The following is a 21,361-nucleotide window of genomic DNA, read 5'->3' on the forward strand; positions in this document are numbered from 1 at the left end:
GACTGGTCAGACTGGAGAAGAGAGGGCTCAGGGGCATCTCACCAATGTGTATAAATACCTGGGTGTAAAGAAGATGAAGTCAGGCTCTTCCCAGTGGTGCCCAGTAGCAAAATAGGAGGCAAAACACACACATTGAAATAAAGGGACTTCCTTTTAAACATAAAAAAATACTTTTTTTAACTGTGAGGGTGTTCAAACACTGGAATAAGCTTCCCAGAGAGACTGGGAAGTCCCTGTCCTTGGGGATATCAAACCCCTGACTGCACATGGTTCTGAACATCCCGCTGCAGCTGATCCTGTGCCGAGCAGGAGGGTTGGACTGCACCCTTCCACCCTCGGCCACGCTCTGATTCCATCAGCTTAAGCATTTGTTTTAGGACGAGATGTACAAGTGTCTTCCACCTTCCACTGCAACAGAGCCTGACATGAACCAGACTTAGATGTCCGAAGCCAGGCAAGTTTCTGGTTTATCAGAAAGCCTGGGGGCTGAATTACCACCACTAGCAAAACACAGAAACGTTCATGTAAACTAAGGTTTGAGCTAAAGGCAGGTACACCCATCCATAACACAGGTATTTGCTCCACTCCAGATGGAGCGGATGGACGATAACACAGTTATTTGGTCCATAACACCATTATTTGGGCCATAACACAGTTATTTGGTCCATAACACAGTCATCTGGGCCACTCTCCAGATTATTGAGCTGTAGCACCAGGACTGCACTCACACACAAGTAGGTTTCACCCTGCTTTCAGATCCATGTGAGACATGGCCTGTAGAACAGATCTACGTGTTCACTCCTGCAAAAGGATCTAAACGTTTTACAAGGAGAAATTATTTTAAAAGAAGTGTTTTCTACTTCGAGCTACCTGACCTGGAACCAACTTTGCAGAACAAGAGGCAGAGAAGGAAATGGGTTTGCCTTTTTGCTGCATCCTGTTGCCTGCTCTAGGGAACAGTTTCTGTCAGGCCCCAGCCCAGGGGCAGAGCTCACCTTCACCAGAACCTGCTGAACCACAGCATCAGCAGCAGCAGACGACATGGCTGTCACTTTGAGGGGAATCTCTCCCAGCTGCCGTGGCTTGATTGGGAACTGAATGGTTTTCCCATCTTCACTGGGTACGGATACGGACTGCTGGTTTTCCGTGGCATTTATTTCATTGGATGTCAGAATGATTTCAAAAGCCTCGTTCATATCCAGGGTCACTGTGACCTGTCAACACAGTAACATTTGCAGTAAAAAGTGTTAATTTGGAAAAACTGCTTTCATATGCTGCCACCTTTTTGGTGTTCAGAGAAATAGCTTTTTGGTCCACCCACTGGAGAAAATGCCAATGTTCTCACAAGAGAAAAGTGTGGTCTCCATCGGCGATGAAGACCCTGCAGTGTCTATAAAGTTCAAGTACAGACTGTTATTTTACCTCAGCTTCTTCTTTCAAGTAATTAAAGACGTTGACTTCCAAAATGAACTGCTCTCCTCTGACGACAGAGTACGGTAGGTTCAGGAAAATGAAGAAAGGTTGAAAAGCTTCCAGCTGCAAAACAAAGTCAGCAGTGAACCCCTGCAGTGAGTTACTAGCCAGAAGGTGACTACACAGCTTGTCTTCTGACCACTTTGGAATTGAGCTGGCGGAGGATGTTCCCTTGTTCCCTGCAGGTGACACCGTGTGTTGCTGCAGGGCTGGGGCAGAAGCCAAGGATGCTCCTGGTTGTCCCCTCAGCTGCGAGCTGGTGACAGCCCCAGCAGGGCAAGGGCCAATGCAGGCACCTGAAGTGGGACTGAACGCCTGTTGTTCAGCAAGTCTGGAAGCTGTGTCTGCCCTGGGATCCCCTTCAGGCAACGGTGAGCTGCTCTGAGCACACAAGTCACGAGTGACCTGGGATCTGTCCCGTGGAAATGCACACTGGAACACAAAATAACTACCTTTTTCGGATTCTGTAATTCACCAGCACCTTAGAATGATGTTTCTTATTTTGTAAGGCTAATCTCAGCATAAGTTTGTCAGCTATATATCTAAAAATACATCTTTTCTTAATTAAAAGAAAAGCTGCAGAAATACACCAGCAAGCAGTCGCTTTTATCTGTGAACAGAGGTTTTTGGATGAAGTCTTGGCTCTGGGAAGTCAGTGGTAAATTCTCATCAAGCTGAACAGGATCAGAATTTCACTGCTTAGGAACATCTGTAGAATGAGAATGGCTGAAGCATGATATCCTTTATTACTGAAATGTCAACTAAAAATGGTTTTAATTTGGTTTTCAGTAAAAAAATTCTTGCAAGTGTTTTGAGTTTCAGATCCAAACCCCCCTCAGATTTCTCTCTAGCTAGCAAATATTCCAACGTTCTCCTTTTAAAACTTTGAAAAATTGTTTGCTAAAGCTTTCAGTGTCACAAACTTCTTTAGATATTAGACACTAGGGAAGTTCTGCTGGAGAACTTTTGGTTAGTTCTTAGTTGAGGTTTTCTCTATTACCAATTTTCTTTGGGTTTTGGTTTGGGGGGAGAGAGGAATTTTTGGGTTTGTTTTTTTTTTTGCTTTTCTCTAAAACTCTTGCAATACTGAAGTTTTACACATAGAAATATCCTAGTATATTACAGTACAATATGATGGGGTAAAATTATCGATACTGTGCAGTAGAAATGAAATAAAACCAAGATACAAAGCAGTAAAGGACATTAAGAAGGACATTAAGGACACAGATGTCACTTATTTATGTCCTTGTCACAGTTTTCATGCATTTCTTTTATTTTCCTCCCTGTATGGTACCGATTAACATCTCTTACAGCCATAGGGAACCCTGAGCACAACCTAAACATCCTGACAAGGGGGAAGAACTGAGCAGTGCACGTGGGCCATTAGAGTTAAATAATAATAATCTCAACATCTGTTCTACTTGCAGCCTTCTCAGATCTGAGGCTGACAGGCCAAGTATACATTTTCATACAGTTTAGATCAGAAAACTATTCCTCTTTCTGCCCCATCTCTGCCAAGTTGAGCGAAAGAAACTCAAATTGTGATTCCAGTCTCAAAGCAGCTTCAGCCGCAGAATCCAGATGGGGCTCCAAGTTCTGTGGTGGAGTTATGAGGAGGGTGTCCAAAGCACATGTTCTGTGCCTGCTGTAGGAGCCAACTATGGAATCTGGATCTGGATCTTGGTTTGGATTCCAACAGTTGCCCCTCCCCAGGAACTGGAGGGCATGGGAACTTCCCCGGATAACTGGTTGTCTCCAAGCTATGCTCGCACTAGTCCTGGCCTCAGGCTGGAAATCCATGACCCAGCACTGCAGGGTTTCAACCTCTCTGATCTTGGTGGGGGCTTCAGTGGAGTTGTCTCCGTTAGGAATGTAGTTTCTCTAGGGTCCTTACATAATGAATGGAAGGAGGTGTATACATACCTTCACAGTATATAAAATACTAGCTAAATGAGACTTCAAAAAGAAATTGCTCTTCTAAACAAGCTGAATAACCCTCTCAGTAACTGTTTCCATGAGTACAGAGTGAGGTGAGGACAACTGCACTCATATGTTGGGAATCTCGGGTTAGAGATTTCACCTTAGGAGTGCTGAATTTAGCTTGAATTACCAAACTCCTCAAACATTTGGAAACACAAAAAGAGCCTCAAGAGACAGGGACGTGGCAGCAAGAAGAATGTCACCCCACTGCTGGCTCTCCCTGGCCACTGTGCTCCTCAAGCCAAGTTACCCAACAAGCAGCACCTAGCTTTAGTCCAAGACTGGTTCTGACAGGGAGATGACAGCAAGGGCAGAATTTAGGCTTTTAGCAATTCTCCCATCCTCCCTCCTGGGGCTGTCAGAGGAGCAGGGCAGTGGCATGAGTCCCTCTCCCATCCCAGACATCTCACCTCCTCTGTGCAAACCCCCCCTGCACGCATAGTCCACCCAGGGAAGGTCCTCTTGGCAGAGGCAAGGAAACATGGAAATACGCTGTCCTCAGGCTGTCATTCAGTCCCTCCTTCTACACATGGAGATTCTGAAGTGAGCACACCCTGAAAGCGCTCTGTTGATACAACTGCTCCAACAGAAACAGGCACCCGAGTGTGCGTGTAATGGCCGAGACACTGATATGAGCAGGAAAGGGGGGACAGATACAGCATCATGTAAATCATCAGGGATGATGTTTTCTCTACAAGTGGTTTCTCAATCATTTTATGAGTAGAAGGAGATGGCTGCTGTTAGAACTAAAATACAGCTTCCAGTAATAACCCCCAGTGTTACCAGGATTTAAAGGAGGACTGTCTAGTGCCGTGGTACCTCCACTGGAGTGGTCGTCACTCCAAGCCCGCTGTTCGGAGACATCACAAAAGCACTGGCGACCCAGGAGGTGATGGTATCGGGTACAAGGACCTCCATCGTGGTCTCCATGTTGGACCTGAAGGGCAGAGAAGACTTTCAAAAGCATCCATTTGCAGACATCATTAAAAGTGGACATGAATGTTTAAAAGGCGTCCAAAATTAAGCCCAAACTCTTGGCAGGAAAAGCTGCTGATTCTCTCTTTTTCTTTTCCTAATCATTTAGAAATATTTGTGATGGGTTCAAGATGGTTAAAAAAAACTTAAATTATTTTAAATTACATGAATTGAAGGTAACTACACCGAATCCCACTACATGTCATCAACTTTTACAGATCCTTTAAAACAATCCCAGATGCCGGTTGCTTCCTGACCCTCTCAGCTGTGAAAGAACACGAGGTTTGTGCTCTGTGTCACTGGTCAGATCTCAGTCATTTGGCACTTTGAGCTGCTCCTTCAATTAGGAGCAGTCAGGAACAGATTTCCCTTTCTGGGCACCATCCTCTCCAACCACCATCCTCTCATGTACCATAGAGAAAGAGACTGGGTCTCCCTTTCTGTTATCTCCCCATCTGTAAAAGGAAGAGTTTCCTTTCTCTCCAGGATTTTTAGCTGGTTCCTGTTGAGATTACAAGGCCTTCAGTCAGCTGTTGGCCTGTTTGGGCCATTGCACAACCCTCCTTTGGTGGCCTCCAATCTCAGTCCTGGCCTCTAGGTGGTAGCAGAATATAAATAATACTCCATTTTTAAGCGGTGTTCAGCACGGGTTCAGAATGCTACTAAAACAATGCTACAAAATACCGACGGCAAGTATTAGATTACTTTCCATCTGCTTCTGATCTCATACCTAGTTTTAGTGTCGATCCAAAGCCAAGTCTCTGGAAAATGTGTCCTCACGTAGAGGTTGCTGAAATCAGGAGGCCCGTCCTTAGATACCGGCATATCATCACCGAAACCGTCCTCGATGGGTATCATTCCACCATCTACGAAATAAAAAAGATATTGTCCTACATACAAATATCTTGGTTTAAGAAAAATACAATTAAGAAAAATCCAATTAATACAGTGTTTGGAGTATAATCCATAGCTTTGTTACACATTGGAACACTACTCTGGGACACTAAGAACTCTTGGTTTTTTACTTGCTTATTTTTCTTAAGAATAAAAATAATATCACACAAACTTAAATTTCTCCATGGCCCCTCTGGAGTGTTTATGGATCTGGTATAATGTGGCTACACATGACAAATCACTGCCACATCTATCAACTGACACTGCACATCCAGGCCCAGGAAGTGTCACTCAGGATGGCAGGAAAAAAGAAGTTTTTAAAATACTAGTCATATTAAAATTCATTAAAATACTATTCATATGCATTTTGCCTGTCCTGAAGCTTGGAAACGGTGATGGTTTGCAAGGCTGGATGCAGCACAGTGAGAACAGGGGGCCCTAACCCATGGACCTCCTTCCCCACTCAGTAAATGGTATTTGGCTACGTTTATTTTTATTACTTACAAAGAAAATGTTCCTTATCCTCCTCAAGAACTGCATCAGTGGATACCCAAAGGCTGCATTTCTGGATAAAATTTATACAGCATATCTCAATACAGGACATTCAGGACATCAACAATACTATCTATTTTCTTTTCTTTTCTTTGTTTTTAAGAAAATAAAGTCATCATAATAAAGCAATTATAGAACTAAAACAAGTAATACACAGGAACCAACAAAACTGAGATCATCTGAATCTGAATATTGCCTTAATGGCTGAAAACTTTTCAAAGGGAAGACAGTATCAAGCATAAAGCAATCTGTAATTATGGAAGTATAAACATATTTCTTTGCAGAGTATTTATGCATTGATAGAATTCACAATTCAGAACTTACATAAGCCGTGAAAACAGTACATTGTCCACGGTCACAAACTTTTAAAAGGGCATTTTCTTCTAGCAAGTGACTAAGCAGTAAAAAACCAACAGCTTAGAATTAAAAAAAATAATATATATATACCTGAAAGACCCCAAAAGACCCTCTGACCAGAGGGAAATACTGCACCGTGCTGTATAAATTGAGCTCGTGGAAGACCTAAGACAAGAAAAAGAAAATCATCCAAAGAGTGAAAGCAAACTCTCATTTTTCATGACTCTCACTGCTGCAGACACTGATTCCTAGGGCTGCACCTCAGGCAGCAGCTCGCTTAGCTCTCTCATCCAAGGGAAAAGAATCCTTGACAGGGTGAAGGGACCAGGCTGCAATGCCCTCAGGATTAATGGAAGAGTGACAAAGACTATATAAGCCTAAAAAAGGAACCTACAGCCCACTAATACTCTATTGTCAGCTCTTTCCAATTGTTGGTGCACTAGAGCTTCTGCAAGCAAAGGGAATTCGAAAATATTAATAATTTATTCTGCTCTTCAAAAAATAAAATTCCTTCTTCGTTTTATATCACTAACTTTAAAGAGCACAAAGCACAAATCATTAGGGAGTTTTTCTGACTTTATCTTTCCCGAAAAAGAGAAACTGCTAAGTGTTAACTGAGCAATTTACCAGGTATAAAGCTTACCTTGTAAGTTTACAGTTCCTTGCACTCATGTTGCCAAACTACTTGCAGAAGTAAAAACTACTTGCATAATTAAGGACTAAAAATCCTGCCCCAAAACCCATTACTCATTCAGCATATAAACAGTAACATTTCCATCTTTCACTCGCATAATAATGAAACCCCTTTTTCCCCAAGTACTTACAGAATCTTCTGTTATGTCAGTACTTTCTCCTAGGAGCTTTGTACTTTTATCAACAACCGCGAGTCCAATGACTGACCCTGGCTCTGTCGTACTGATTTTTAGGGAGACCCCCTCAGATGGCTTCACCTTATCTTTGCTCCAAGATATTTTAATCTAGAAAAAAGTAAAAAACAGCACTCGTTTAAATTACACAGTGATATTTACAGCCACTAACAGCTCTGAGGAAGCATTTTCTTAGCTTAATTGGCTATAATTAAGATCCTGGGTTTGCTTTTCCTGGAACCATTGGGGAAGTACCAGGGCATTCCTTTGGCTCTCACCCCCCCAGCTGCTCAGCTCCTTGGGCTGGTGAGGAGTCAGCATCGGGACCTGGGGCCATTCCCCTCAGACCTTACTGTGCAAGTGGCAGCCTCTTGAGCCACGGGGATACACCGGTTTCTGCAGCTGAGGGCAGGGAAAGAAACACGTCCGCTGTCTATCAGTGCACAATGCATCATACAACTTACTTAGGGAAAGATTATTCTGGACAGCTTCAGCCCCCAGAGGTTACACCTAAATGCTCCATCAGTGAGACTGACACAGAGAAGGGGTCCTCCTTGGGCTCACACTCCACGCGATGTGACCACTGCCTGGCCAAAGGAAGGTCTTGGAAAAGGTTTGCAGTTCCACGCCTAGAGCACTTCTGAGTGTCTTTCCACTACGTTGGCCAAAACAATCTTTGCCTCAGTCATTGACCAAACTATTAAACCCTGAGGAGATGCTGTGTGTCTGCTTATGGGAAAGACACAGGGCTAGCAGAAACATCTTTCAGATATAAAGTAGCCCTACATTTATTGCTGGACCCCAACTGTGCTGGTATTAGCAAAAGTCTTTCCGAGGACTTACACAAACCTCAGATTAGATCCTCAACGAGGGAGGTTTTACATTTCCAACCCCATGATCTAAAACACTGTTTGCCACACAACACACAGGCAAAACCCTGGTCTCAGACTCGAGTTCAATATCGTCACCTTGTCATCCAAAACAGGCTGGACAGGGACGGTGAGAGCATCGTTCACAACCACGCCAAGCTCATCAACGTAGAACACCAGTATGCATGCCAGAGGAGCCCAGGAGTTTTCTGCTGTCAAAGTGAATGTTTTTGCAGCCTTTGTGCCAAAGTCCATAATTTGTTCCTTAGATAACACCTGAAAGGGAAAAATTAAACATTCACTCCTGTTGGTATCTCAATATGCCACAAGCTCTGCAATTCCTTCTACAACTAGCCATTAAAATAAGAGACATACAGCTCTGATTTTTTTTTGGTTGACCAGTTCTATGAGACTTGGTATGGAACATGCGGGAAATGTAATATTTAAATATTAGAAATAGATTTTTTTCCTGCTTTAACTCCTGTATCACTATGGACAAGTAAAGAACTATAAGGAGGAGAGCACAGCAGAACAACTGCTAAAAGAAGATAAAAATGCAACAATCACACGCCTGGGCCATGTGGGTCATCTGTAATAGCAGTTGAGTTTGGACCACAATTGTAAAAGCAAATCTCCCAAACCCCCCTACTCACCAGGCTTACAATGTGCACCATGGAGAGTGTGAGCTGGGGCCACCAATGTGTTCCAGCTGGGAAGAGACACTCATTCTGCTACACCAGATCAGAGCCAAAGCTGCCTCCAAACACCCGGGGTTCAGGCCAGAGCACCACTGGACCATCCCACTCTCTCATGAGGACGGAGCCATGAAGGGCAGTTCCCTGCCTCCCTGCGTCTACACGATTTTCTAAAAACCTTCTAGAGGGCGCTTCTGGTTTAGAAAACACACAGGAACGCCCACATTTTATATTTTTTACTCTGAAAGACTCTTGAAGGAAAAGAACTGCAGTTGTCATCACCATTAGGGTGTACACTGTGCACAAGCCAACACATGTTCAGGGGATGGTGGGAGAGGTGATGGTGTCTACAGTAACCCCCTCAGCCCAGACGCTGTCAGGTACAGCTCAGCAGCCCAACCATCAAAAAGCCATCAGCCAAGCCATGTATTCCAAAGGCCACCAGGGAGGTTCCCTCATTAACAACCCTGTCCTGCCCACTGCACCATCTCTTTTCTCAGCGAGGTCTTCTCCTCTTCTCCTCACTCTGGGCTGCAGCTCAGCCCTGACAGCCCTGACCCCGCTCAGGCTCCTGCTCCCACCTGCATCTGCGGGACCTGCTGGCAAGTCCCAGCCTGGTCCCAGCCCCTGCTCCTGGGACATCCCTGCCCCTTCTCCTGCCATGGGTGATCTCCACCATCAGAGACAGTGTCGCTCTCACAGCTGCACCTCATCTCCCACATCTGCAAGCAGAGACAACCCAACACCGGAACACAATTGTAAAAGCAAATCTCCCAAACACCCCTACTTACCAGGTTTACGGTTTACACCATGGAGAGTGTGAGCTGGGGCCACCAATATTCTTTTCCTGCTTTAATTCCTGCATCGCTATGGACAAGTAAAGAACTACAAGGAGGAGAGCACAGCACAACAACTGCTAAAAGAAGATAAAAATGCAACAGTCACACCTCTGGGCCATGTGGGTCATCTGTAATAGCAGTTGAGTTTGGACCACAATTGTAAAAGCAAATCTCCCAAACCCCCCTACTCACCAGGCTTACAATGTGCACCATGGAGAGTGTGAGCTGGGGCCACCAATGTGTTCCAGCTGGGAAGAGACACTCATTCTGCTACACCAGATCAGAGCCAAAGCTGCCTCCAAACACCCGGGGTTCAGGCCACAGCACCAACTTCTCCTCTCTGAACCTGCTCCCACTGGACCATCCCACTCTCTCATGAGGACGGAGCCATGAAGGGCAGTTCCCTGCCTCCCTGCGTCTACACGATTTTCTAAAAACCTTCTAGAGGGCGCTTCTGGTTTAGAAAACACACAGGAATGCCCACATTTTATATTTTTTACTATGAAAGACTCTTGAAGGAAAAGAACTGCAGTTGTCATCACCATTAGGGTGTACACTGTGCACAAGCCAACACATGTTCAGGGGATGGTGGGAGAGGTGATGGTGTCTACAGTAACCCCCTCAGCCCAGACGCTGTCAGGTACAGCTCAGCAGCCCAACCATCAAAAAGCCATCAGCCAAGCCATGTATTCCAAAGGCCACCAGGGAGGTTCCCTCATTAACAACCCTGTCCTGCCCACTGCACCATCTCTTTTCTCAGCGAGGTCTTCTCCTCTTCTCCTCACTCTGGGCTGCAGCTCAGCCCTGACAGCCCTGACCCCGCTCAGGCTCCTGCTCCCACCTGCATCTGCTGGACCTGCTGGCAAGTCCCAGCCTGGTCCCAGCCCCTGCTCCTGGGACATCCCTGCCCCTTCTCCTGCCACGGGTGCTCTGCACCATCAGAGACAGTGTCGCTCTCACGCTGCACCTCATCTCCCACATCTGCAAGCAGAGACAACCCAACACCCAAACCAGAGATGCTCTTCTCCCAGGGAGCACCTCCTTACATTGCAGAGCCATTTCTGCCAGGCAGCCAAGTGGGTGATCTCCACCATCAGAGACAGTGTCGCTCTCACAGCTGCACCTCATCTCCCACATCTGCAAGCAGAGACAACCCAACACCCAAACCAGAGATGCTCTTCTCCCAGGGAGCACCCCCTCACATTGCAGAGCCATTGTCAGCTACAGCACAGCAGCCCAGCCATCAAAAAGCCATCAGCCAAGCCATGTATTCCAAAGGCCACCAGGGAGGTTCCCTCATTAACAACCCTGTCCTGCCCGCTGCACCATCTGTTTTCTCAGCAAGGTCTTCTCCTCTTCTCCTCGCTCTGGGCTGCAGCTCAGGCTCCTGCTCCCACCTGCATCTGCTGGACCTGCTGGCAAGTCCCAGCCTGGTCCCAGCCCCTGCTCCTGGGACATCCCTGCCCCTTCTCCTGCCACGGGTGCTCTGCACCATCAGAGACAGTGTCGCTCTCACGCTGCACCTCATCTCCCACATCTGCAAGCAGAGACAACCCAACACCCAAACCAGAGATGCTCTTCTCCCAGGGAGCACCTCCTTACATTGCAGAGCCATTTCTGCCAGGCAGCCAAGAGGAGCTCTCTCTGAAACAGGACCATCCTAGTGGAAAGTTTTTGGGCCACTTCTTTCACAAAGCAAAATAAAAAAAACGCTGAATCTCCCTAATGTTCAATCACATTCACCCACTGGGTGTTTCTCAGGTTGGTAAAAGTCATCTTGGACCATCCCCGTATTAGAAACCAGTAACTTACCAGGTAGTGGAACTCTCTCACTGGCTTGTTGCTTGCAATGCTCAGCTCAAAGGGCTTCCCAGCCTAGAAAGAGAGTATGGTTGATACGGATGGGCATGGAAAGGTGACAAGTAATTTGAACTGTTCTTATCTTGGCAAGCTTTGTCTCAGGCTGTACCTTTATATCCTGGCTCTTCGTTTTAAGCTGGAGATAGGTCTGGCTGGGGGAGCTGAACACGTCATAAACACCAATGTCGGTCCTGCTGCTGAGGAACTCCGCCTGTGGGACAACATCAAACACAGCTCTTAGCACAACAGCAAGATCTGTGTGATGTTCACCGGTATGTTAATCTTTACAAGAGCACGGGTAGCCTTAAGGGCCACTTTACTGCTTGCTTTGGGTGTCTGTTTGCTTTTTCCCCTCGCTCCTGTGGTGCGATTATTTAGATCCCATAGACAGGATCCATCACTTTCTTTCCAGCTCTAACATGAATACAAAGTCAGGAAAAGAACAGTAGGTGACCCATCAGCTCGCAGACGGCAGGAGCAGCATCAATCAGAGCCTGCTCAGCCTGCTGTGCTGCTGTTTCACAGTAACATATTACAGAGCAATACCTGAACTCTCAGAGTTTTTGTATTAGACAGGATTGGAAACTCAATATCAATAATTCCATTTTCCGGGACCGTGTAATTGAGCACGTGGACGGTCAGATTTCTCTCCTCTGTTGCCTCATTCTCCAGGTGAGAAAGCGAGGAGTGGTGAAAAAGCAGGTCTGACTGCTGTGCAGTGATTGTGACGAGGTTCTGCCTCTCCTCCACTGTCAGCTGGTTGCTGTCGGAGCGTGTCACCTTCAGCTGAATGCAAAAAGGAAGAAAACACCTATCAACAGCCCAAAACTAAAAATTCACATCACGTAACAGGTAACAATATATTTGCACTCACATCATAGCAAAAAAATAAGGGAATCATCGGATTTCTGAGGATAGCTTTATCAAATATCAATAACTTTACATTTAACCCCTTGAGAGCACTGCAGGCAGGCAAGTCAGCCAGGAACAGAATTATTCATAACGCCAGGGAGTGAAAAGGGAGCAAAAGCGAAGCAGGTGGAAGCCACAAGGTGACCTGTCTTCCAGCTCTCCTGATCACTCTTCTTGTGGAAAATGCTTGTCTTCCAGGCAAACTATGCATATCCTACCTAAGGCCTGGATATTTAATTTTATCACTCGTATCTCACCACCACCACAAAGGACAACCCAACATTCCACCATGTGCAGGAAAATGTGCCAGATGAGCAGAGATGGCACCGGACTCATCAAACGAGCTGAAGAAAAGACTTAAAACGGGCCCAGGACAGACAGTCTGTAACTTCTTCTCCCCAGCATCCGTCAATCAGCGCTACAACTTACACCAGCCTTTACTCCCACGTTCAAGGAGCTTCTCATCCATAGTAAAACAATTCTCCTTCCCCAAAAATTCAACTCCTACGTATAAAAGCACTGAACTAATGCCTCCCTTCTCTTTTTAAGTCCAGAGGTGTGTCACTCCATCACCTCTCCTCCTCTGCCATTCTTTTCCTGCCCCTCTCTGCACTGCAAAGGCAGACAGGGGCTCTTCCCACCCCCTGCTCTGGTGCAGAACTGATACCTCCTCCAAACTTCAGCTGCCTCTCACCCACCTCAGCTCTGGGAGAGGCAGGAGCAGCAGGTCAGAGCTGGAATCAGACCGGGACGCTGGCAAGGAAAATACAAAGGAGAAAACCCAAAGACCCAAGCGATGAGGCTAGAACACAGCTATGGCTCGGGCCAATCTGCTCTGGAAGGGCACATGCAGCCTGTTTTATTGGTATTTAGGTCTGATTTCTTCAAAGAATTGTAATGCCAATTATGCTTTCCAAGCAAAATGCAGTGATGAATACGCAGCCTCTGCCAGATGCAGAAATGCTGAAGGCAGACTGTGGACAGCACGAAGAACACAGAATATCCCTGTGAGGGGACCTCAGCGGGCAGGAGAGAGACAGGACAGGAGGCAAAAGAGGTGCTTCCACTTGAGAGCAGTGTGGTTGGATGAGTTTATTGAATTTGGTAACAGCTGCTTAGTTGTATATGTATATATTCATTATATAAAGTATGTATTCAAGTGTGTGTTTATATATACATCCTTCCATATACAAATCTTAGCAGCAGGGCTGGCACTCAGTAACTCCTCTAGTTCTTTAAAGCACAGTCACTTCATAGGAAATAATGAGTTAGAAACTGAAAAGGTTTCTCTTCCAGGCAAATGCTGACAGCCTGTCCCCAAATCCACCCTGCCAGCACCGCAGCTTTAGCCTTTTCTACAGCAAACACTTCTCAGGGTAGCATTTGCCAATATGCATCATAAAGAGGTAATTTGAAAACAAATCTGTAAATTATACTTAAAAATTTGAGGCAAACTTTGGCATCTAAGCAGGAGAAGAAGTCACATTTGTTTACGCCCAGATTATAATAAAACAGAAGAACTTACAGTAGCTATGAAGTTCAGAGAAGGTTTTATAACTCTAGAGTAGTCCAGAAATTCAATAAAATAGTCGCTTTGCTTTGGAAATATGATGGTACTTGAATTTTGGGAGATTCCTGTTGAATAATTGTATGTGTTTAGACAACATGCTTTTAACATCCACACTCCTTTAGCAGCAATACTATTTACTGACCATGATTTTTAAATAAGTCTATCACATTTTTCTCCATTTCCACTCCTTTCTCTCTTCATCCTCCCAGCTAAGGATCAGTACTGTGGTGGTCTACGCACTGCTACTGTCTTCCCCAACGCCAAAAAGTCCACTGCACACAGACTATGTCAGAACAAGGTGGTCTACGCACTGCTACTGTCTACCCCAATGCCAAAGAAGTCCACTGCACACAGACTATGTCAGAACAGCACAAGAAAGGAACTTAAGAATCCCAAATGAGCCACCTTCACCTTGCCAGGGTCCCCACAGAGACTCTGTGATGAAACCCAGCTCCTGGGACAAGCAGAAATTTTGTGCAAACGATTTTTTTTCTAATAAACAAGGTGCAGTGGAACGTGAACCCACAAAAAGGTTCAGTTTGCAAACCACATGGTCTAGAAGAAGGTAAAGACAGTACAACATGGGTCCAGGGGACTCCTTCTACTGATGGGGCTTATGCACAAGTAAGGTAAGTTTATGATTAAATTTAAGTTTGTAAGACTCAGGCCAGTGCCAGAAATTCTTTATGCCTGTTCTCCCCATCAACAGTGCTCAGTCACTGGCTTTGAGCCCCTGCCTGAACCTTTCTCTTGGTTATTGAGCAAATCTCTTAGTGTAGAACTCTACTCAACTGAGTGAACAGCTAGTTAAACTATTCAATATCTAGGCAAGCAGCAATTCAGAGGATACATTTTTTCAGAGGATATATTTGCATGTAGATGGCTGGTGCTGCCATCAGCACAGGATGCTCTCCTAGTGCTCCTTGAGCCCTTCCAGCACCTCCTGCTCCAGACCCCGTGCAGCCACGTACCCGTCAGGGACTCGGTGACCACCGCGATGATCTCAATCGGCTCCGTGTAATCACCATCACCGTGGTGCCACGACTGATCAGCATTCAGGTTTTGCAACATCAGCTTGTTACAGGTCACATTCACCGACCCGTTTATCTGCAATGGAGAAAAAAATAAACGTGGAAGCAGCAAAGCCAAGGACACCTCCTCATCCCCAACAGCTGATTTCTGGTGAAGTCCAGTAGCTCTCCCCACACACAAGTTCTGGAGTTTCAACAGGAGAAAATTATCAGCACTGACCTTTATTGTTTTGCTTTCAGTAAGCATTTTTATTAAATCCAGTAGAAGTTCATTACTTTTTAAATCCAACAGTGCCTTATGGGGAAAGTTTTCTTTTTTCCCTAATATCTAGAATTATCCACCAGGCCAGAGCCACAGTGCCCAGGCGTTCCAGACAAATACAAGGAAGAGGTCCCTGACAAATACAAGGAAGAGGTCCCTGCCTGAGGAGGGTGTTATTCCCTACCCACCCCTGAGTTCATTCCCAATAAGCAGTCTGAATGTAGCCACATTGTTCTAGAAATAAAACAGGGTTTAGCACTATCCACGCAAGACACTCCACAGATCACACCAGCTGAACTCCACACTTGAGCATGGTCCCAGGCACATTGAACCTACCAAAGGAGACACGGGCTTAAAGTGTACAGTGCTACAGAGGGCTAAGAGAAGTCTCACCTCCATTGTCGTTGTTATGTTTCTCTTGTTTGTCCAGTAGGAGACAGAAAGGCAAGTGACCGTTACAGTTCCCTTCACTGGCTTTCCATACGTGTACCTGAAACACATCAAAGTCCAACATCACACCTCCTCCAGGGCCTGGGCTCCTGAAGAGCTCTCAAGGCAACAGATGCTAGTAAGATATTTTCCTTGGCCTCAGACATGGCTAGAGCATATCTGTACTCTGAAACATGGTGCCATGGTTTATCTGGGATGGTTTGGTTGGTGCTGGGCAGTCGCGGGCTTTTCTGCTCCTCACCCCATCCCACCAGTAATGGGCTGGGGGGCACAAGGAGCTGGGAGGGGACACAACTGAGACAGCTGACCCCAACTGCCCAAAGGAGTGTTCCATACCGTATTACATTAGGCTCAGTATATAAAGGTGGGGGGAGAAGGAGGAAGGGGAGATGTTTGGAGTGATGGCATTTGTCTTCCCAAGTCACCATGACACATGATGGAGGGCTGCTCTCCTGGGGAGGCTGAACTAATTCCTTGCTTTGATTTGCCTGCGTGCGCGGCTTTTGCTTTACTTATTCAACTGCATTTATCTCAACCCAGGAGTTTTCTCACTTTTACTCTTCTGGGTCTGTGCCCATCCCAGCCAAGGAGACCGAGCGAGGGGCTGCGTGGTTCTTCTGCCACCTGGGGCCAAACCACGACACGAGGACTTCTCATACTGAGAGCAGTTTATTGACACTAACTAGAGAAGACATACGGTGCTGCTCATTCCTCCACACAAGCTCTATAAACCTACTACTACTATTATGGGCTGCACAAAGTAGGACAATTAACTGTATTAAGCCAAGCTGGAAGCAAGGTATGGAAGAGAACAGTCATGGAGCATTATAACTGCTGTGCAGTAGAGTTAAAATGGAACATGGGAAGGGCAACTGTTTTGCTTCCCAAATGCTGCTGACACAAAAATGAGGGATCTCAAGACATCTGTAGTCAAATTATTTAGTAATCACTGCCCACAGCAATCACAGCATGACTACATGGCAAACATAATTTGCAGTTGTGGCAAACCCCAAAACTGCACCATATTCACTTCTCAGAACTGCTGCCAGTGAGCAGTAATAAAATAAAGATTTTGTGTACGTGTGTCCAAGTTATACATGAGAGACACCATGACGTTATCAGATTCAGACAGAGAAAGGGGAGGGAAAAAAGCCAAAATCACCCTAGTCCATCAGCAGTAACACATTCAGATGAGACAACTTTGAGTACTTTAAATCATTATGGATTTGACTGGCAGCCACTTAAGAAATAACAAAGGCGAAAAGCAGAGGGAAAAATAATCAAATAACGTAGTTAGAGGAAGAATTCTGACAACACTGTCCTGCACCTGCACTCAGTCTTTCCACCAGACCTAATTACAGTAATAAGCTGCCATTAACCTTGAGATGATACCGCCATTGGGTGCCACCCCTGCACTTAACTTATCTAATAACACTCCAGAGATGAGAAAGCAAAAGGGGTTTATGACATTTGCAAGCCAAAGGGACACATAAACCCTGTGTATAGAGAGGCATTATGCCTATAAATGCAGTCACCAGGAATTAAGTCATTCCCAATAACTAATGATGACATATCAGTACAATTTGGGTGCTGCTGGGGTTGACTCTCAGACCAGTCACTGGGTCCAAGCTGGATTTATTGCAGCAGCCACATATGCTGTCAAATACCTATGAGCATTGACTCCAATGATGGAGCCAAGTACCCTGGGGAAGACCAATATAACTTAAAAAAAAACATATTGGCATATAACGGACTCCAAAAGGAAAGCAGGATGGGGAAAAAAAATCGAGGAAACCTATTTAAAAAAAAAAAAATAGCCCCTTAGGAAAAACTTAGATGGTTTATAGTATCAGCATTACACCTCATATTATATATGAGGTCTAATTTAAATAGCTTGTTAATCAATCATTTCTGCATATCCCTTATAAATGGAGCCCTTGTTTAGAAGGTGTGTATTTTATGGAATTAAATAACCCATGAAAGACCTTTTATTTCAGGTTGTCTTGAATGGATCTATCAGGTAGCTCTGTCTCTCATCTTCCCAAAACCAAATTAATTTCTACTTGAGATTAATGCATACTGAATTTTTTTGTCTAGATATTTTTCTAGATATATTCAGCCAAAAAATAAAAAATTATTTATACAATAGTTTACAGTGAAATCTCTTTTGGATTTCTTAAGGGTTTTTAATTCTTCACCCATTTAAAGGTGTAGATATTTTGACAGGCAGAAGCAGCCTATATTTCACATGCACAATGTGGATAAATTGGAACAAGAAGGATGTGGATAGAATTTTGCGTAATTTTCCAAGTGGAAATATAACTCCATTAAACCAACTATAATAAAATATAGTTACTCTACCTACAGACCTTACATGTTAAGTTGGAGAGCACCACAAAAGAGCCATAAGAACAAAAAAAATGCCTCAAAATATACATTATAAGCAGAAGACTCAAAAAGTTTTCTGAATAAGGCAGCTGAAAATGCCTTGGCTATAGACTAGAAATACCTTTACCAGCCCAGAAACTTAACTAGAAGTCTGAAGATCAATCTAACACCGTTACAACAAAATCCTGTAACCAGAAATGGATGGGAGCCAACTCATTTTGACTAGAAAGCGCTTTTGTAACATTCTCAACTGAGTTCTCACTTTGACACTGAGGGACCCACAGCAATTTTCTCAGGAGCAAGGGTGACAGCAGTATCGATGATTCACTTACTTTGCAGTGACAATACCAGTTACATCTTCATCTCTCAAAGAGTAGTATAACGGGGTGGTGATCATAACATCAAATTTCGGTAAAACTAAAAATAAAAAAATAATAATTACAGAAAGCATTCAATCCACACAAGAAATAATATTTTTTTCTTTTAATTAATAAGGGTAGAACATATAATCTGATACAGACTGCTACAGCTGCCTAAGGAAAATAAGTAGGATATACTTTTAACCTATCCCTGTGGATGCCTCAGACTAAGAGCTTTTGTTGAAAGGACACCACCGTAAAAGCAGCTGGCACACAGCACCGAGGGCTCTAATGCAAACCATTTAGTCTCGTCAGCCTTTACAGAACCATCACCAAGCTCCATGATCAAACATTACATTATGGTACATCCCAAACAGATATTTTGGGATGAAGACACTGCCTGCATGATCCGGTAAAAGCAGGGACAACCTCTGCATCTCACAGGCTTAAGGTAAGTATTTTAAAGATCACATGGCATCCAGACACTACAGCAGCAGGTCACTAAAGCTACCAGAGATAAACAGGGCAGCTGATAAGACAATTGTTTTTCCAGGACACAGAGAAGCAAGAGCTATGGAAATTAGAGTTTCTGGGAGTGTTCAGAAGGTTTGTGCTAGTCAAGGGAAGCTTGTCTAAATTTATGGAGAATCAACTACCAATCCTGGTGACTACTAAATGCCCTTAAGTGACACTTACCATATTCCATCACTTTAAATCTTTGATAATGAACTTGACCCTATTAAAAAAAAATCATATGAGAAAATACATACGAATGTGGTTAGATGAGCAAGTTTAACACACCTTCCAATCCCAACGGCCAAATCCCACACACATTCAAGTTAAATTACAATTTCTGACATGATGTAATTTTAAATCATGGCTCAACCATCATCAGCTCCTGTTATGGAGCTCTTGTAGGGACCAGTAGTTGATTCTGCAGCACAGAAGAACCCAGAAGCTCACTTGAAGCAGACTGTAAATAAGTATAATGAAGAGCTTGCAGAGCTTCTGATCTGCAGACATCTACATATGGCTGGTTGCTGTATAAAATAACCAAATATCAGAGCTATCTAGCATAAAACTACCTGGCATAGGTACCCACAATAATCATGATGAGCCACGGCTGACCTGCCAGCAGTACCTTCCATAGCTCACACAAAATTAACTGATGTATCTCTAAACACAAGGGAAGCTCCCATAGCATCCATCTAAAGAACAAGACCATTCTCAAAGATCCCTTCCAACCCTGAATATTCTGTGATTCTCAGCATCCATCTAAAGAACAAGACCATTCTGAAAGGTCCCTTCCAACCCTGAATATTCTGTGATTCTGTGATTCACTCAAAAGGCAGCTAAAATTTTGTTACAGTCTAGAGTGCATACTTACCTCAGGAGAGACATTCCTGGGCTGTAACTTCTTGTCTTCTTCATTTGTTAGTTAAAAAGACTTCTATCGAAGTAAAAACCAGACTGCGACTAATTTCATTATTCAGTCACTGATGACCAAAATAATTGCCCTATTTACACTCCTGGGTTTGGAAAGACACAGGCAGAATCTGCTATTTTCAAACATTTGTGCGGATTATAATCCTCCCAACACCCAGTGCTGGTGTGCAGTCCCCAGTCCCAGTGCTATCAGGGACTCGTAGCAGCAGGTACCTCAGGAAATGACCTGCAGTGAGTTTATCTTCTTCTAAATCCTTTATTTCAAATGTTAAGCATATACATATCACCCTTGCCATTAAGTAAACCATTACAAGACTGTCACCCCAGCTGTCAGGATGAAATCTCCCTAGAAAATGAGATTTTGTTTCATGTTACCTTAGAAGTTAAAAAAAAATAAAAAAATAAAAGCCAAGAGAGCTGTGAGCAATAACAAACAGAGATTAAAGTGAGAGTCATGGTCTTGGCCATATCTTCTCTAAAAGGACCCCCTTTATGACAGAAAGTGAGCCGTGCCCCCAGGGCAGGGGCAGGAAAAGCTCCTGTAGCTCGTCTGGGTGATCTGAGCACGGAGGCAGGTTTCCCAACGGCACAGGCTTTTTCAGGAAAACCGGTTTGGAATGGGACAAGTAACAGCACTTCCACTGCTCCACATCATTTCAGTTCCTCTGGGCACAGCCGTCTCTCGGCAAACATTGTCCAAATATTTTGGAGTGGAAGTTGTTAAACCAGTTTCCAGGAGTGGTGGCTTTTGAGACGAGCAGTTAGGTATATATATAGCCCAACAGAGATTTGCGTTTGCAAACCAAGAGAGTGTTGCGTTTGCAACACTATGTCTGTTCCACTTGTTTCCAGCCCTGATTAATTATTCTTGCATGGTTTTTGGTTTCCATGCCTTTTCCTGCTTCTTAGACACAATCCCCCCTCCAGACTATTAGCATTTTGCTCTCAATCAGTATTTCTTAAACTGTAAAACATCTATTACGTTCTGTGCACATTTCCCAGAGTTTTAAGAAACCAGTGCCAGAAAGAGACCCACATAAGTACGCTGTGATGATGAGGATGATGGAGCCATTCTGCAGTTGAGCCTTAAGATGCCGGACCTGAACATCTAAGCATCACTGAGAGCTGCAGCCCAGACACTGCCCTGCTCTTGTGAACTGGTCCCCTTTGCAGCCATTTGAGTCTAATCCAACAAGTGAGATTTCAGGAATTCTTCCCCCAGAAATATTTGTTTCTTCTTTGGCAATCGGAAGTCCCTGAACCGGATCTGCTCTAGGTCCATTTTCTTGTTGTTTCTGCCAGTTCCACGTGTGAGGAAAGGCCCCGGGGAGGTCTCAGGGTTTGCCCCGGCAGCGGCACCAACACGCCCCCATCTCTGCTTTGCAGCTAAAGAAAAGAGGTTTTTATCCAGACAGAACCAACAGAAGCATTTCATCATCGCTTTCCTGCTTTTCTGCTCTCGTGAACCGGTCCCCTTTGCAGTCATTTGGGTCTAAGCCAACAAGTGAGATTTCAGGAATTCTTCCCCCAGAAATATTTGTTTCTTCTTTGGCAATCGGAAGTCCCTGAACCGGATCTGCTCT

General features: G+C 44.6%; 1 protein-coding gene across 1 annotated transcript in view; it reads right to left on the bottom strand.

The window, feature by feature from the left end:
* Positions 1-21,361, bottom strand: part of CD109 (CD109 molecule) — a 96,960-nt gene that overhangs the window by 39,349 nt on the left and 36,250 nt on the right. The window contains exons 6-21 of the mRNA XM_014949306.1: positions 19,029-19,068; positions 18,306-18,390; positions 15,529-15,625; positions 14,814-14,949; positions 13,798-13,907; positions 11,907-12,146; positions 11,470-11,571; positions 11,313-11,375; positions 8,066-8,242; positions 7,056-7,208; positions 6,322-6,396; positions 5,827-5,887; positions 5,159-5,294; positions 4,273-4,390; positions 1,423-1,536; positions 996-1,214 (exon numbers count right to left, since the gene is read on the bottom strand). Of these exons, the coding sequence (XP_014804792.1) occupies positions 996-1,214; positions 1,423-1,536; positions 4,273-4,390; positions 5,159-5,294; positions 5,827-5,887; positions 6,322-6,396; positions 7,056-7,208; positions 8,066-8,242; positions 11,313-11,375; positions 11,470-11,571; positions 11,907-12,146; positions 13,798-13,907; positions 14,814-14,949; positions 15,529-15,625; positions 18,306-18,390; positions 19,029-19,068 (1,926 nt within the window). The remainder of the gene's footprint in view (positions 1-995; positions 1,215-1,422; positions 1,537-4,272; positions 4,391-5,158; positions 5,295-5,826; positions 5,888-6,321; positions 6,397-7,055; positions 7,209-8,065; positions 8,243-11,312; positions 11,376-11,469; positions 11,572-11,906; positions 12,147-13,797; positions 13,908-14,813; positions 14,950-15,528; positions 15,626-18,305; positions 18,391-19,028; positions 19,069-21,361) is intronic.

The sequence above is a fragment of the Calidris pugnax genome, unplaced genomic scaffold, assembly GCF_001431845.1.
Source record: "Calidris pugnax isolate Ruff unplaced genomic scaffold, ASM143184v1 scaffold132, whole genome shotgun sequence".
In the NCBI taxonomy this organism is placed as follows: Eukaryota; Metazoa; Chordata; class Aves; order Charadriiformes; family Scolopacidae; genus Calidris; species Calidris pugnax.